The sequence below is a fragment of the Trichoderma virens genome (assembly GCF_000170995.1).
Source record: "Trichoderma virens Gv29-8 chromosome Unknown TRIVIscaffold_4, whole genome shotgun sequence".
NCBI lineage: Eukaryota > Fungi > Ascomycota > Sordariomycetes > Hypocreales > Hypocreaceae > Trichoderma > Trichoderma virens.
The window spans coordinates 1,706,538-1,723,416 of NW_014013745.1; the positions used below are offsets into that span (position 1 = coordinate 1,706,538).

General features: G+C 50.6%; 6 protein-coding genes across 6 annotated transcripts; 2 read left to right on the top strand and 4 right to left on the bottom strand.

The window, feature by feature from the left end:
- Positions 1–178: 178 nt before the first annotated feature.
- On the bottom strand, positions 179–1,693 carry TRIVIDRAFT_208595 (uncharacterized protein; the record flags this gene model as incomplete). The annotated part of the gene is made up of 1 exon (XM_014103464.1): positions 179–1,693. One exon carries the CDS (start codon positions 1,691–1,693, stop codon positions 395–397), a length of 1,299 nt encoding a protein of 432 aa, XP_013958939.1.
- Positions 1,694–3,735: 2,042 nt separating this feature from the next.
- Positions 3,736–5,549, top strand: TRIVIDRAFT_72019 (uncharacterized protein; the record flags this gene model as incomplete). Its single annotated transcript, XM_014103465.1, has 5 exons — positions 3,736–3,896; positions 3,960–4,008; positions 4,062–4,164; positions 4,226–4,395; positions 4,454–5,549. The coding sequence occupies 4 exons, from the start codon at positions 3,969–3,971 to the stop codon at positions 5,440–5,442; spliced, it is 1,302 nt and encodes a 433-aa protein (XP_013958940.1).
- Positions 5,550–5,716: 167 nt separating this feature from the next.
- On the bottom strand, positions 5,717–6,161 carry TRIVIDRAFT_30919 (uncharacterized protein; the record flags this gene model as incomplete). Its single annotated transcript, XM_014103466.1, has 3 exons — positions 5,717–5,911; positions 5,983–6,059; positions 6,134–6,161. The coding sequence occupies 3 exons, from the start codon at positions 6,159–6,161 to the stop codon at positions 5,717–5,719; spliced, it is 300 nt and encodes a 99-aa protein (XP_013958941.1).
- A 1,308-nt stretch (positions 6,162–7,469) lies between these two features.
- Positions 7,470–8,913, bottom strand: TRIVIDRAFT_145974 (uncharacterized protein; the record flags this gene model as incomplete). The annotated part of the gene is made up of 2 exons (XM_014103467.1): positions 7,470–8,318; positions 8,452–8,913. The coding sequence occupies 2 exons, from the start codon at positions 8,911–8,913 to the stop codon at positions 7,470–7,472; spliced, it is 1,311 nt and encodes a 436-aa protein (XP_013958942.1).
- Positions 8,914–9,367: 454 nt separating this feature from the next.
- Positions 9,368–10,927, bottom strand: TRIVIDRAFT_145460 (uncharacterized protein; the record flags this gene model as incomplete). Its single annotated transcript, XM_014103468.1, has 1 exon — positions 9,368–10,927. One exon carries the CDS (start codon positions 10,925–10,927, stop codon positions 9,368–9,370), a length of 1,560 nt encoding a protein of 519 aa, XP_013958943.1.
- Positions 10,928–13,122: 2,195 nt separating this feature from the next.
- On the top strand, positions 13,123–14,664 carry TRIVIDRAFT_29973 (uncharacterized protein; the record flags this gene model as incomplete). The annotated part of the gene is made up of 1 exon (XM_014103469.1): positions 13,123–14,664. The coding sequence occupies one exon, from the start codon at positions 13,123–13,125 to the stop codon at positions 14,662–14,664; it is 1,542 nt and encodes a 513-aa protein (XP_013958944.1).
- Between the last annotated feature and the right edge of the window lie 2,215 nt (positions 14,665–16,879).

Consider the following 16,879-nt stretch of genomic DNA (forward strand, 5'->3'; position numbering starts at 1 on the left):
ATAACAAAAAAAATTGGCGGATAAAAAATAAAGAGGTTCTGCCGACCTCGCGGCACTTGTACGCTGTGTTGGGCTAGCTAAATATGCATGCCCTGAGCCGCTGGCCAAGTGATCAAGTGTCTTGCCAAACACATACATCAACAGGTCTTAACCCCCCCCCCCCCCCCCTTTTTTTTTTCCCTCTACCTCCCACGGTAGACTCTTTGGAGAATGCCTCCTGATCCAACATAAAAATGACAATCATAGAAACTAACAAAGAGGAAATACCGATAGCTATAGCAGGTCGGCGGGTAATAGTATACAGAGGCGGGAAACAAGCAATCAGGCTGCTCCCGGCGACTGTGCAAAGCACGCAACGCATGCACGGTTGTTCTTGTCGTTGTGCTTCTTGTGCTTAGACATCCCACTCCTCTTCGGCATCTTCCTCAACATCGTCGCCCTTAATGGTCAATGCAGAGAACGATCCTCCAAAGTTCTTAGCAGCCACAGGCCTGGTTGACTTGTTGGCGTTGGTATCGGCGGGTTGCTTGGGCTGAGCGGCCGGGCGAGCTTGAGGGGTCTCCTCGCCAGAGTCGGCAGAGGGTGCCTTCTTGGACTTCTTGGAAGACTTGCTCTTCACCGTGTTCCACTCATCGGACTCTTCCTTGAGCATCTCCATCTGCTCCTCTTCGGATGGCAGAGCGGAGATCCACGAGCTCTCCAGGTTCTGGACAGCCTCCTTCTTGGGGGCAGGAGCAGGAGTGGTCTTGTCAGCAGCCTTCTTCTGAGCAGGCTTCTCAAAGGTGTCGAGGGGCGCATAGACGGAAGCGTCCTCCTTCTTTGCAGCGGCGTCCTTAGTGCCGTTGGTTCCATTCCAGGCATTGTTTCCATTGACGGCAGCCATGAACTCGGAGCCATCCTTGGCGGCGCGGCCTTCGGCAATGCGAGCAGTTCGTCGCTGCTTCTCCTCAAGGACCTTGCGTTCCTTCTCCGTCTCCTCACGGGCAGCTTTGGCGGCCTCAGCCTTCTTCCTATTCTGTCTCTGCTTCTTGGTCTCAACCGGCTCAGGATTCTTGGCAGCCTTCTGCTTCTTATCCTTCTTGGACTCGGTATCAGTCAGACGAAGAACGGAAGGGCCGGCGGGGGCCGGCTCGAGCATGTCGCTGACACCGCTGACGTCCACCGGGCTAGTCGCAGGGGAGAGGACAACGGGAGACTCGTCGTCATCGGCATCAGCGCCGTTGGAGGATGGGGCAGACGGGACGACCTCGGGGGCAGGGGCAGCTTTGGCCTTGTTGGCCTTGGACTGCTTGACGGTCTTCTCTCGCTGCTTGGGGCCCTCGTTCTTGGAGTTGAACTTTGCGCCCTCCTTGGCCTTGGCAAGTTGCTTGGCAAATTCCCGGTTGTCAATCATTTCCTGCTTCTCAGCATCCTGTTGGTTGCCCGTCCACTGAGGCGCCTCGGGGGCCTTTGCCTTCTGGGAATCGGCCTTGGATGTCTTGTTGACGTCCTGGTCTGTCACATAGCTCTCCATGCGCTGCTTCTTTTTCCGATCCTCTTTCCGAGTCTCTGGCTGTGAGACCTTGGCGGGCTTGGTGATGGCGACGGTGCTCTTCTTCTTGTCCTTTTGCGTTGAGACGTAGTAGAAGGCATAGCCAACGCCAATCAAGGCGGCATAGGCGCCGACTGTGTAAATCATATTCGTATCAGCCATGATGACTTTGGGCTAGCTTTTGTGTCGTGGATAGCTGTCAATGGATCGGACGAGATGATAACGGAATCTCGAGATGGAGACCAGCGGAGTTCTCTGTCTCTCTCAGCAGCGTATTCTGGTGCTCAAAAGGAGACTAGAGCAACGCAATGATCAGGCGCTCGATCGATTGTCGGATAACTGCAGAAAGTGCCGCCGTTGGCTGGATGCTGCAACAATTGCACCCACGGGCGATGCAGCAAGGCTGTCTGCAGCGGCGAACCGGCGCGATTCCGCAAGCTGGCAGAAACGTTAAAAACTGGCCGCTGTGAGATTGGGGTGGGCAAGAGAGAGGGTAGAAATAGAGGGTAGAGGCTAAGCCCAACTGCCGCAGCACGGGATTGATGGATGATGGCAGCCAGCAAGCATGGAAGAAAGAAAAAACAGAACAAGCTGTACTGACCGTTGAGGACACGCAAGAAAAGCACCAGGTGGCTTCAACGCAGAGCAGGGGGTGTGTCGTTTTCGCAACGCCAATGGGGAGAGTTGCAGGGAGTCGTTCGGCGGGAAGGGAGAAAAAGCCAGCAGGGGGGTCCGGGCGCGGCTCCTGAGTGGCCGAGGCGGCAGAAACAATGGGGCAGGCAGTTTCTCTTAGCCTTCGATTATGCGAGCCTTGACTGCTTCACCCAGATCGCCATTCGCCTAAGATGCCGCTTTGGAGCTCCGAGATTGGCGTCCCCTGGAAGAGGTTGAGTGCCCTCGCTGGCGCCACTGTTTTGGGTTGGGATTGGGAGGTGTTTGAGGGGGGAGTTTTTGGTGATGCGGTGCCTGGGATTTTTTTTTGGGCTGGGCTGGGCTGGGCTGGGCTGGCTGGCTGGCGGGTTGGCTCCCTCGCGTTTGTGATGGCGCCAGGGCGAAGCAATAGTGCAACGCCAAAGTTTCGTTCCTTTTTTTTTTTTTTTTTCTTTTTTCTTTCTTTCTTTTTTTGTTGCTCTGAGCACTTTGTGCTTTATGTTGTTACAGGGGTAGGTATGCAACAGCAGCTCGCCATCAATCATTCACGCCCTTGACTGGCAACTGTGGAAATGCAACCGCCTGAGAGTGTCAACCGCGCTTTAAGACGCAGCCAGAGTTGGTTGTCTATCTGGAACCCCTAGATGTCCGTAGAACGCGCTGCTGGCGGTAATTCACGTCCAATGGCACCCTCTGGTTATTCTCAAGCGGATTGATCACCATTTGTAGCACCTGCAGGTAGTCGACAGTCTCAATGCAAGGTACCGCAGACTGGACGAATTTGCAGCACATGTTGGACTGTTGCACAGACAATGGCTTTCGTTGTCTTTGATCCAACCAGCCTTACGCTAGACGAGACCCTGCAGCTGGATTCCACAGACGCCACGTTTCCGTGCTGCTGCGCTGCGCTTGGAGCAGGTGTTTGTTCGCTATCGACGACATTCCATGTTGCGTTCAAGGCCTACCCTATAGCAGCCAGAATATAGGTAGCTACCCAGAGCAAGTGGGTGCAAACCCAGAATTATGTGCGCCACTTTGATACTTATTTGATAATTTTGTTGAACCGCAAAGTCGCCTAAACCGCCTAAATAAGCTGAGCTAGTCGCCTTTTATCCAATTGTGATTGTCTCATCTCATCATGTCAAAGAAGCACCTTCAAAACTTCCATCAAATCGCAGCCGAAGAAGGAAACCAGGATAAACCACATACGGCAGTCCAGTTTCCCCAGTTCCCCAGTTCCCCAAAAAACAACCAACAGCAGTCCAAGAGTGTCAAACCTGACACCTCAAAACGAGATACGAAAAATACGAATCTGCACCTGCCGCCCACAAGACGCAGATCGAAGCCCAGCGTTCGGCACGCGAGAGTCATTATTTTCTGCCGTTCTTCGGCCGTCGCCGGCCGCTGGGAGCCGCCAAAACGGGGAAAACTCCGTGTGCCGCAAGGATTATCTCAGCAGGAGGCTAACCCCGCCAACCCGTTGTTTTTTGGCCATCTTTGGCCGACCGAAGTTCTGGGTTGTTCAAAAAGAGAGAACCTCAGGCTTTTTGGATCTCTTTGAGAGAATTTCGTTGTTAAATAGGCCCGCCCCGATCTCAAAAAGGCCATCGAGTGTTCCTCTCGTTGCTGTGCTTTCTTCTTTATAAAAGCCTGCTGCTGCTCATTTGCTTCAAGATATATTTACTTGCTTCAACAATTGTGTGTGCAAGACTCTGTATGTCTTTCCTGGAACTGAGTCACCTTGTCGTGAATATCCGCTAAACATTTATCGTCAAAGTTAGAAAAGATGGCTCCGAAATGCAAGATTATTTTGGACACCGATCCTGGTATTTCTCTCTTACTCATCCCTATTATGTGGCACACGCTTACACTGTCCCAGGTGTCGACGATGTCATGGCCCTTCTCCTGGCCCTCAGTGCCTCTCCCGAAGAGCTTGAGTTGGCTATGATTTCTGTCACATACGGCAATGTTCCGTTGGAATGGTATGTCTTCCTCAAGACACACAAACATTCGTTTATTGATCCTAGCTAATCCCAATGCTAGCTGCCTCCGTAACGTGGCTGCCATGTACCATGTACTGGAGAAGGAGTTTGAGTGGAGGAAGTCTCAGGGTCGTCCTGAAGGTTATGAAACATTGAAAGCCCACAAGACCATCGTGGCTGCGGGAGCTGAACACTCCTTGGCGGACCCTGTCTTGGCTGCCGACTACTTCCGTACGTACTTGTTTCCTAGGTGTAAATTCTCACCCTGCTGACCGAGATGAACATGTAGACGGTGCTGATGGATTACACAATGTTCATGATATCCATGATGATCTGAAGCCCGCCGATACTTGGAAGGCCCTGTTTGACAAGGAGGACGACACTGACCACGGTCCTTCTTACCCTCGCTTCACAGCTTCCAAGGAGCCCGCTCATAGGGAGATGCTGCGTCTTCTCAGAGAGAACCCTCCAGACACCATCAGTATCCTCGCTGTCGGACCCCTCACAAACGTTGCGCTGGCGGCTACTGAGGATCCAGAGACATTCCTCAGGGTTAAGGAGCTCGTTGTTATGGGTGGAGCTGTCGAGGTTCCCGGCAACGTCACCCCAACTGCAGAATTCAACACGTATGCCGATCCTCTTGCTGCCGCTCTTGTCTATGCCCTTACATCGCCCAACCCTGCGTCAACACTGCCGCCTATCCCCAGCCATGTCACACACATCAAGCCGTATCCGGCGAAGCTCTCTCGCCAGCTGACTGTCACGCTGTGCCCCCTGGACATCACAAATCTCCACTACATCAACAAAAACTACTTCCAGGAGGCAGTCAAGCCTCTTGTTGACGCCGGCAGCCCCCTCGCTCGATGGGCTGCCCACTTCATCAACGGAGCCTTTAACAAGATTGACTCCATGGAGGGAGATGGCAGGGAGCCAGAATTGGCGCTGCACGATCCCTTCACCGTTTGGTACATGCTGACTCACGACGACCCGCGATGGGGGGTGCCCGCGAAGCCCGAGGATCTCCGAGTTGAGACGGTGGGACAGTGGACTGCAGGATCGTACATACTCGACAAGCGCGTTAGATCCAAGCCCGGTGAGGCTGCCGTGGATCTCTCAGCGGATCCCGAAGCCGATCCCCACCTGGTTACTCTGGACGAGGTCCCGGGTGATACCATGGGCTGGTTGAGCGTTCGCAAGGGAAACAGAATTAGGCGGGTGATTAAGACTCCTGGAGAGAGTATCTTCAAGGAGATCTGGATGCAGCGTGTGTTTGGATAGAACAGTTTTTGTTGGTACTTTGCATAGAGAGCCATGTCAGCAAATGTAGCCCAGGAAGAAAAAAAATAGCATTAAAATAGATGGTCCATATAAATTCGTACCCTTTGCAGAAAGGCTGGCTTCATGCGTGTATCATAACTCCAGGCGCTCCAAGCGCCCAATGACCGACCCATACTCAAACACAAAACAAAACAAATCTAAATTGGTTCGCCTCCTCTCTTCCGAAATGGCAGCCTCTGGTATATCGGACAACGGCGCTCTCAGCAGCGGATGTTTAAATGTGCTTGATGCCTCCTATTACCGTGCCCTTCACTTGCGTCCAGTCGATACTGTCATCCAGCGTTTCGTCGACTAAACCGACCGAGCACACATTGTCGCCTCGGACAAGGTATAGGCCTAGAGGCACCTCCGCGGATGGCTCTGGGTCGTCGGGCGTTCGAATGATTCTCTCCACGGCACCTTTGAGAACCTGCAGCGCGTGACGGTTAGTTAAGAAGCTCCCAGGCAAGGCTCCCGAGGCGAAAGAGCACAGAGACATACTAGATTTGTCGACGCATCACAGGCTGCCAGCTCCCCAACAAGGATTCGCGAGTCCGCCGTCACAATCAGCACCTTTTCTGCAGCACGCCAAAGTGTCAGTCAAAATCAACGTGGGTTGTCTGCGGGGTTGGACGAGGGGCGCAATGCTCACTGTTTAGGTAGCCTCCCAAAGTAGCCATTGTGTAAGAAGAGCTCTGGATCGAAGCTCCCGAATGAGCAAGTTGGAGGTGGAGTGGCCGTATGGAGGGATTGGAGGCTTTGGCTGGCGGTGCTTTAGGGAAGAATTGGTTGGATGCAGGTTTATGGTGATGTTTTTTGATGCGAGCGCCAGACCATAGCTCTATGCGGCGCTAAGCTGTTTCTGGGATGTTTTTGGGAAACTTGGAGACCAGCGTCACAGAAGCTCGACAGCTTTGATCGCGCAGCTTCATATATTAGTTTGAAGGGGAAAATAATAGTAATGTTAAGATTAAAAAATGGAAAAGCTAGACAGCAATATGTCTCTTTAATTTACGACGTGGCACAATGAAAATTAGACATCCAAGTCTAACGTAGGACTTTCAAAGCGTGAATGAAGCTTGGAATATCACACGACCAAATCACAAAACTACAGCCCTTCTTCACCTCGTTGGACAAGCCAACAAAAGCAATGAAAAGCCACCAAAGAGTCGCATCACCCGGAAGCAGTGTGATACCGGGGACACAGTAGGCAGAGAATCCACGTGCAAGCACAGCAGAAACTCTCCCCAGGCCCAAAAATAAGATTAACCACGATCGGTCTCACTTGGAGACGTTTCAGAGATTAAACTGAAAAGAACAGATACTACACTTGATCTAAGCCATACGGCAAAGAGAGCTGAAGAAGAAAAGAAGAAGAAAGTTGGGAAGATGGCGGCGGGCGTTGAAGCACTTTATAGTTCTAGGCAGCTGTGCACTTGGGGGCGGTCAGCTCTGAGAGCGGCAGAATCAGCGGTGCTAATTGGACGAGTCCGTTTGATGTTCAGATGAAAAGCAGCAGGCAGCAGCCGGCGAAGGCAGAAAAGTCACTTGAATGTCATAATTTGCACGAGAGTCATATCGCACTTTGTCAGGCCAAGGTGAGGTGGTCTTTAATCAGTTTGCACGTGTTTGGGATATCAAGCTCTGTCCAGCCGCCGCGGAGTAGAATAAGAAAAAGAAAACATTAAAAAAAAAAAAAAATCACATCCGTCTCTCCTAGCTCAAACAAGTCGCATTTAAACCATTGTGCCTATGCGGCAGTCTCTATCCAACAGGCCGGGTCGATGTGAGTAGCTTTGAAAAGAAAAAAGTCCCCAACGCCATCCCCAAGCTCGCAGCATTACCGGAAGCTAAAAGACAAGCGTCACATCTTTGCCGCGGCCGTTCCATCATGCCATTGCAGAAAAAAACATGATTAATAAAAACATTCCCAACGCCAAAACCCCCTCGTAGCAGGGTTGAATGATTGAATACGTCCGTCCCGGAGCCTAGTCTTCCACCAGCTCACCCTCGTCTTCTGAGAGTCTGGCCCTTTTTTCGGCCCTTTCACTCTCCGCAGACAGGTCGGCCTCTGCGTCCTTTCTCTTGGAGGGGGATCGCGGTGCGTATTCACCATCCCCTGGTGCTTTTAGAGAGCCTTCGTGTTCTCTGTCCCTTGCTTCAGAGTGTCGATCTGTCCCTCCGTTCACCTTGGGGCCTGGACTATGACTCTCTCGGTCGAGTTCCATCGGCGTTCCAGCGTTGGATGATTGGGTATCGTTCAATGCTTCATTCCGTCTCCGTGTATTTTCGAGATGGAAGGCCGGCGATGGTAGTGATGGGTTCTGCTTCCTAAGCGGATTCTCCGTGTAAAACTGACGCATCGCCTCAATAGCCTTTGTACAGCAATCTTCGCTCCCTTTCAGGAACTTCCACCAACCTTCGCCATTAACATCGTCAATCTGTTGATTTGTGTGGGCGCAAGCAAAATAGATGGAGCTGATGGCAACATCTCTCGCTTCAATCAAGAGCGGGAGGGCTGTGAGGCACGCGTCGTTGCAGAATGCCCAAGCTGCCTGCCGCAGGTGCTTGTTGTGGATAACTTCTAGCTGTCCTAGAAGTTCGAAAAGATGACGGTAGGGGTTATCAATCATTAAGTCGAATGCGAGTTGTTCCAGCATGACTTCTTCGTATGTCAGGATGCTGTCCCTCCATCGCCAGTATTCTTTACTCTGCTCATCAATAATCAATTTTGTGTTTTTCTGGGCCACTCGAGCAACGGCAATGATGATTTCCTTGGTCTTCCTGCAGTTTTCTTCGGTCTTGTTTGCCAGAAACAAAGAAGTCGCGGCGATATTCTATGATTAAAAGATCAGCCATGAAACCAGATAGCTTGAAATCCAGAGTTGGTAGAAGGGTCCGTCGCAAAGGTGAGGCAATCAGGGTAGAAGAGGGCAAAGGAGAAAATTAAAAAAAAAGAAAAAATCCTACATAGTGGTGGATGCCCCCTTTCTCTTGAACCATGCTAAAACGCATATAGAATCTGTGAAAGAAAACACCTGCTACCCATAGTGTAATCTGTGGTAGATCAAGCATCACGCCAGCTTGATAAATGAAGTTGATTCCCTTGGCCCTGCGAAGCCTCTCTTCCGATGGAGATATTCCATCAATTATCGAGGGCGTGCTTTGGACCTCGTCTGTAGTGAAAAACCACTGATTCGGCAGCGCCAATGGCGTTTCCTCCTCAGAGCGCGACGGCGTCTGCTGGCTAGATACGGCTTGCGGCCGCGGAGGAGATGTACGTGCGCTATGCTGTGGAGGCGTAGGTGCAGCTGGAGGGACTTCGCGACGGCGAGGAGGCGATCGTGATGGCCTCTCGTGGCGTGCAGATCCTTGGAGACTCGGAGGTTGGTAGCCCTCTCGTGGTGGGCGATAGCGGTCGATACTCGCCATTGCTGAGTGCGATTATGTCAAGTTGGAGACTGACTGTAAGAAGCGACTGCGAAATTTCATGGAGAGCCTCAGTGTAGGGGTAATTATGTCTGCTTTTCACTTTGTTGACGCAGCCGGCTGGACATCATGACGGAGTTTGGAGATGGGTGGCGCGACGAACATTACGAAGTCGTGGTTAGGCTATGACCCGTCCTCCCTATCTAATCTACAGCCGCAGACAGTCACATGACTAAGCAGCGAATCCACCACAACCCAAAGAGCGAGAGCAAGGTTGAGTAGCAAGTGAGTTTGCTTTGAGTGTGCTTTGAGTTTGCTTTGAGTTTTGCACGTCTTTGATGGTTTGATGATTCGTATCCATCCTGTAGGAAAAGGAAATTACGGGTTGTCTTGCCAACCTGGGTATCAATTCCGATTTGCCAGTTATTCCCACGCAACATTAGGTACAACATCTCGACTAAATCGCCTCGCCATCATTTCTTCCCCATAGCTTCACTGTGCGGTCGTGTCCTCCACTCACAATCCATCGCCCATCGTTGCTGTAGTCCACACTGGCAACCGGAGCAGTGTGTCCGCTCAGCGTTTGCACCAGGGTCCAATCGTCTGCCGAGAAAATCTTGATATTCCGATCAAAACCACTCGAGATGAAAAAGGTGCCGGCCTTCTTAGGCAGCTGTGCACCCTTCTCGTCTTGACCCGGTGGAGTTCCAAGAAGAGGGTCATCTAAGCCTTTGTACCATCGCATGTCGGAGACAGCGCTGTTATGGGCGCCAACTCCCCCAGTTCTCTGCACTTTGCGGACATCCCAGCACTTGATCCATCCATCAGCAGAGCCGGACAGAATTCGGTGACCATCAGAACTCCAGTCCAGAGCGTGTATCGGTTTGATGTGTCCATCCAGATGTCCATCCAGAATCATCACGGTCCGTCCCGATCGTAGATCCCATATTCTGCCAATGCTATCCAGGCCAGCGCTAGCGAGCAGGGAGCCATCTGTGTTGAAGCTGACAGCATAGACACCACGAGAATGACCCTCTTGCAACAGAAGCTCTGCACTTGTCTCGACGTCCCAAAGTCGCCATGAGGTATCCTCTGAAGCGGACGCTATGTAACGGCCAGATGGGTGGAATTCCACCCGGCAAACTCGCTGCGAGTGTCCCTTGAAAGTTGATAGAGGGGTATCTTGGTTTAATGACCAAACATGGACCAACCCCTCGGCACCACCAGAGGCAAGATTGACCGAGTCTGGGGAGACTCCGCTCTCAGGCAAGGTAGCCCCCGGAAACCAAGAGAGGCCGCTGATTTTGTTGGTATGTCCGCGGAAGTTCATCTTCTCCGTCAGATTTTGTGTTTCGACCAGCTTCACCTGACCGCCCCAGTTACCAACAGCAATCAGCTCCCCATTCGGTGAGAATCTAGTCATGCTTATATGCCTCTCGCCGACGGTCTGACTTCCTTGCAGTTCAAATGTCTGTAATCTATCCTTGATGTGCTTCCGAAACTTGACATGTGTCCGCAAGGGTATTGTAGATTCGGCTTTTTGGAACGCCGTCCTTCGTTTTGCTCGTGGCAATGAAAATTCGGCTATGTTGATACGTGCCTGTAGCAGTTCGGGCCCTCCTCTTGAATAAAACTCCTCCTCTTGTTCCTCCTCTTCCGCGTCTTCAGCTGCATCTTCCATGGTTATATCGCCGCTCTCGAGTCCAGCCATTTCCGCCTGAATCGTCAATAGCTCTCGTAGTCGGTCTCGACGATCAGCTGGTCCTTCGCCGAATAGGGTGATGGGTTCACCCATTTCTCGAAGCTTCGCGCGAACTCGCCCATCGTCAGTGGGGACAGCAATTGTGGCAGCGAGACGTTTTCTATTGAACTGGTTCAGGATTGCGGATGCTTTCTCTGGCGGGGCGCCATCGCCCATGGTCATTTCGTAGTCATGGTCTTCCGGGACGTCTTCGAGAGCAATGCCCGTGCTTTGCTCCGCTTCCTCCACGTATGCCTGTCGCGACGGGTGTATCATTTTGTCGCTGGATATGAAAATTCGTGACTGGAGAGTAGGTGGTTTGTTTGGTGGCGGGATGATCTCGTGAGTCTTGAGAAGTAATAATTCAGGTTGAAATGTAACCCTCGAGGAAGAGAAGAGAGAAGAAAAAGTCCAATGAATATAATCAAAGACGCTTAATCCCCGATTCCGGAAGCAGCGCGACTCTTGGTGTTGTTTGAATGGCTAGATCGTGGTTCAGCATGTGCACTGAATCTGGATGAGGCTGCCTAAGCTTTCGGAGCTCTAGAAAATTGAGAGCACTGTTTATTGGTGGGCCTGGATTATGTAAGTCGACATAGTGTCGACGTTGGCTGTAATCTTGAACTAGGTACTGAAGATCCAAGAAGAGAAGAGCATGGCTGCCTACAATTTAGGAGAGTCGGTGCTATTAGTAGCAATGTTGTTTCCATATTGTAGCCAACAGTTTGCAGAGCTCGAAAAAAGAAAATGGTGGCACAGAGAGATATTGGTGTCTTCCAGAGCTTCTACAACATGGCAAGCACGTGTCTTGGCTGGAAGTTATGGGTATTTTACGTTGCTGGCCGAGATCTGATGTAAAATATGGATATTCTCCAATTTCTTGGCAATGATTCTTCTGTTGGAATGAAGTAATCAGATCTAGTATTGTTATTAATCAACAATCGAGATAAGGATCCATGGTAATCCGTATAAATTACAATAAACCTTACCAAGCACACAGGAGAATCACCCCAGAACGGCTCAAAGAGCTATAATCGTTGGCTATTACGAACTCCACGTCGTACATGCATTAGCATCATAATTCCGCCGTTAGCCGTGCTTATAAAATGCCATCAACTATGCACTCATGGAAGCACTTTTTTTGCCACGAATCGCCGGATGCAGCAAGTCGGGCTGTCCACGTTGTATTGCATATGGGGCCACAAACAAAGCAAGTCGCATCAGGGATAATGTGAGGTCTGGATAAGGCAGATATAGGCATTGCCGGTCACTGTTTTGCTGCACGACATTTCCAGTGGATGAGTTTGTCTCCACGGAACAGAGTCGAAGCACGAGTAGTACCTGACATACTGCGCACCGTACTTGGACGATTTAACCAGTGTTACCCAATAGAAGAAGCAGGGAAGCGTGCCTGTTGTAGATCCAGGCACCGCACCAAATTTGACGACGATAGGGCAACACGCCTAAACGCACCGACGGAGCTGCCGCTAATTGCCAGGCATTCCGGGGCTGCCAGCCAAGCATGCATGGCATGTGCAAGTCGCTGGGCCAATTGCAGCCCTGGAAAAACACCATGACGCAGGAATGCTGAGATTGCATGTTCCCCTGTGATTATGCCGGCAAGTCGACTGGAAAAATGTCAGCTCGTGACATCGTACAGCTCTTTAGGCGCCTCATGTGATGGACGACTGCACAATGAAATATCCACAGCGGTTACTTTCTTGGCGTAAGGCAGTCAATCAAAGGCCTCACTCAACTCTCTTTGTTTTGATGAATTTTTTTTTTTTTTTGATCAATATTTTTCTGGCCCTTTTTCGATTTTGGGGTGCAGCCTAACCTTGCCCTAACGAGGTTTAGCGGGCTGTGAGCTCCCTGCTCTACGCTGACATGTGCTGTAAATTGTCCAGTAAAGTCTGGAGCAAAGCGCGCTGTACCCCGCGGCCGGCTCCCTAGCAAGGAAGGTTTCAAGGGCTTACAAGGGCTATAGCGAGTGGCACGAGTAATGGAGAGTGAGGCGGCTTGCTGCAGCAAAACCGTAAAAATGCACATGCACTTTTGCTTTGATCCAATTACTAAAAATATTCAGCTTGTGGCTTGGCCGGCCGCTTCCTCTTCCGCTGCTTCCTTGTTTTCTTTCTCTTCCCTTCCCTTTCTTTTCTTCCTCTTTACACCTTTTGGTGAAACAAACACGATACCTCTAGTTCATTCATACTCCCCTTTGGAAAAGGAGACTCACAAATGCATATACAAGAAACAGCTGATCTGCCCACATCCTTCTTCAGGTACCAGATGCGTGTTTCGAGCCTTCTTGAATCCCAGCGTCAAACCGAATCCGCGCATCGTGTAGATCCGGAGCGCCGCCGTGGCACACCTTGAAAACGACGAGACTGGCGACAGGAGTTGACAGACTCCTAGCCGTCGCATTTTGTCAGACTCTATTTTAGATACCGTGAGCCGCATTTCTCATCATCATGATCAAGCAAGCATCGAGCTCTCCCCCGGTGGCGCTATCCACAGTACGTGGTTTCCAGATCACGCCAGTGGCTTCTGGCGACGAGGATTCCGACAATGGCATTGATACACCACGCCTGTCAGCCCAGCGTGGCCGTCCGCGCATCGACGATGTTGTGAGCGCTAATTGTAGCCCGGTTCTGCGCGGCACCGCTTCGCCAAGAATCTCGGGAATCGCCAAACTACGGCTGCAGATGGACCCTCTGAGCCTTGATGCTGCATCGCGCTCGTCATCCATGTCTCGAAATGGCAGCCGCCTGAACTCTCACACTAGCCTTGGGCAGATGAGCCGCTCCCAGAGCCGAGATGGAAACCGAAGTGAAACTGGTAGTGAGCTTTCTGATGGCGGGTCGACTAGCTATGAGGTCAATCTCGAAAACGACTTCGTGAGCGAGAGCGTGCGTGAGAGATCGTTTATGGGAACTCTGGAGGGCGGGTTAAACCCGAGACGCAAGATGACGTCGGAAGATTTTGAGCCGCTTCGATGCCTTGGCAAAGGAACTTATGGCACGGTTATACTGGTGAAGCAACGCGCAACGGGAAGGCTTTATGCTCAGAAGCAGTTCAAGAAAGCGTCTCTGGTTGTCCACAAGAAACTGGTTGAGCAGACCAAGACCGAGCGGCAGATTTTGGAATCGGTGAACAGGCATCCCTTTGTTGTCAAGCTCTTTTACGCTTTTCAGGACCAAGAAAAGCTGTATCTGATTCTAGAATACGGCCAGGGGGGAGAACTGTTTACTCATCTTAACACGGAGAAGATGTTTTCCGAGTCGGTGGCTGCCTTTTACATGGCCGAAATGCTTCTGGCCATTTCCCACCTTCATGATACTTTGGGTGTGGTGTACCGTGACCTCAAACCTGAAAATTGCCTTCTCGATGCAGAGGGCCATCTTTTATTGACAGATTTTGGACTGTCAAAGGTGGCAATCGACCAGTCGGAAGACAGCTGCAACTCCATTCTAGGCACGGTTGAATACATGGCACCCGAGGTTATTCTGGGGAAGAAATATGGCAAAGCTGTGGACTGGTGGTCGTTTGGAGCTCTCGCCTACGACCTGATGACAGGAAACCCACCTTTCCGGGGAGGGAACCATGCCAAGATCCAAGACAATATTGTCAAACAAAAGCTCGTGCTGCCCTACTATCTCAGCCTGGATGCCAAAGATCTTCTCACCCGGCTCCTGAGGAAAGATCCTAACAAACGACTAGGTGCTGTGATGCCCAAGGATATGCAGACGATGAAGAATCATAGATTCTTCCGCAAGATTGACTGGAAGAAGCTGGCCGCACGAGAGATGGAGCCACCCATCCAACCCATGATCACAGACCCTGAACTGGCAGAGAATTTTGCACCTGAATTCACGGAGCTTTCGTTGAGCCCTACAGTCTCGTCAAGGGAATTCTGGCCAGCTAGTCCATCCAAGGATGATATGTTTGGCGGATTCAGCTTTGTGGCTTCGTCAAGCCTCCTGGAGAGCGGGGGTTATTTGATGAGTCGTTAAAATAGACTAGAAACAATGCTGCAGAACCATTAGTAGTAGAAGTAGCAGCATCGGCATTTGAACCGGCGTTTATTGGCGGGGCTCGTTAGAGAGTAGGATAGACAGCATTGTCTAGATACACCCGTCCAGGGGAGATTTTAGAGATCAGTTTGTTCTCATAGTTACAGCTCAGATAGATGAATGGAATACTCGGTATCTTTGACCTTCTCGGCGCACTGCTACTAGCTTCATCCTGCTGTCGTATCTCTCCAGAAATATGCATCACGATAGACTTGTATTGGTACTTTGACGATGACGCGTCATCGGTTTGAGCTTCATGGGCTTATTCCTAGGTGGATCTCTTCATATTACTGATAAAGGGTTGATCTCGGTAGTGTGGCACACAAGGGTGGTGCCCAAACCCGTGCCGGGAATACTATTCGGCAGTGAAGCTTGATTCGGGGCTTACCGGCCTTTGCAGATGCGGATGTCAAGTATAGGCGCCGGACTTGGACAAGTCGTCAGTGCTTTGGAACGATGTCAAGCTCTCAACGGTTCTACGTAAGCACTATTTTTTCCTACCATGGATGTTGATTCATGACTTGTAATAGAAAGGATGCTATTGGACGCCAACAGGAGAGATCCCTCATGTTAAGGAGAAGAAAAACGGCTGCAAGGCCGAATATGGGATGACTTGGAAAGAAAACTATCTGTGAATAGAACTTATCGGTCGTTTGGATGAAGGCTTACTTGTAGGCGTTGTGCCTGTCCTGAATTGACAGTATCGACATATCGACATGCATTACCACTTCGGGGCATTGCTGTTAATACCGGGCTTGTTCGTTCATGCAAGGTGTCGTGGCTGAGACTATAAACATTGAAATCATTCCTCGGCATACATAGTAGGTAGGATAGAGAATAGGCTGGGTAGCTAGTGCAAGCACTACTGAAGCAGGTAGGATAGGAGATGATAATACACGCCCCCTCCCAGGCCTGGGTATCATGTTCGGTGATAAGAGGTTGGCGGCAATTGTAGTACGATGTACTCCGTATGCATGGATGGATACATGTACAAGCTCACGGACACGGGAGCGGAGATAGCAGAGTGATGTGTCGTCACTGGGGTCCTATTCACAACGTGGAACAGATGGATTCGGATAAATTGACAACCCAATCTGGGGGCGCGGCGTTGCTTCAGGGCACGAGGAAGACGAATTACGGGGCGTGTTAGTGGTCTTTGTGAGATGACTGAGGTACAGTAAGCATTGGAAACGGTGAGATGAGGTAGCAATGCTAGTTCTGAGCGGGGGAGATATTAATGGATTGGGCATTTGGATGCTCAAAAGTATGGAAATTTGATGCGATTACTGTATTAGGTAGGCATCAGTATTACTGCAAGTCCCTGAGAAAGCACTTTTTGTCTAGATGCCGAGGTATCTGGTTCTTTGAGCATCTGCTACTAGGAATTGCTTAACACTTTTGCTATTACCTGGTATTTAAGAGAATATCACATCTCCATCATAAATGTCATGTAAGACACATGTAGGTACCTGGGCATGTAAATTGGGGTGCTCGTATTATGGAGTAGGACAAGGAACACATAATTGAATGAGATGCTTTGTGGGGAGAAGCTGAAGGCTTCAATTGCGGAAGGTGTCATTCGTCCAGTTGCTCATGGCATGCGAACTCTTTACCTTGGATGACTAACTCTGTCAGACTTGGAACCTCTCATTCTTCGACTTGCCGAAAAAAAGTTCATAACAGCCTTTAGGTTTTCACAAAGGTTTACATAGTCTGCTCACTACTTCACATTACGAGAAAGCCACCACTCTCAGCTTGCCATATTCGGCAGTGTGTGCCAGCACGGGATGGCGCCGCTCAGAACGAGGCAGTGCCGTGCTGCAGCAAAAAAGAAGGTTTCGCGGTGCCCGTCTTTAGCTGGCCCTTACACGAAAAGAGGCGCGATCACATATACGGCTCAACGCAGTGGCTGGAGAGCTTAAACAACCCAATGCGATATATCGACATGCTGATCGCAATGAATGACATTTAACTCGCTGGAAACGAGATATAGGTAATACAGACAGACACAATCAGGCCAGGAACCGTTGAAGCATACTGTAGACGAATCTGGAGTTTAGATGTTGCTCCGGCTCGGAGAGTTAGATCCTCCGGCGGGCCAAAACCACCCTCGCAAGTCAGCACTCAATGTCTCTGGTATTTGAGATACCATCCT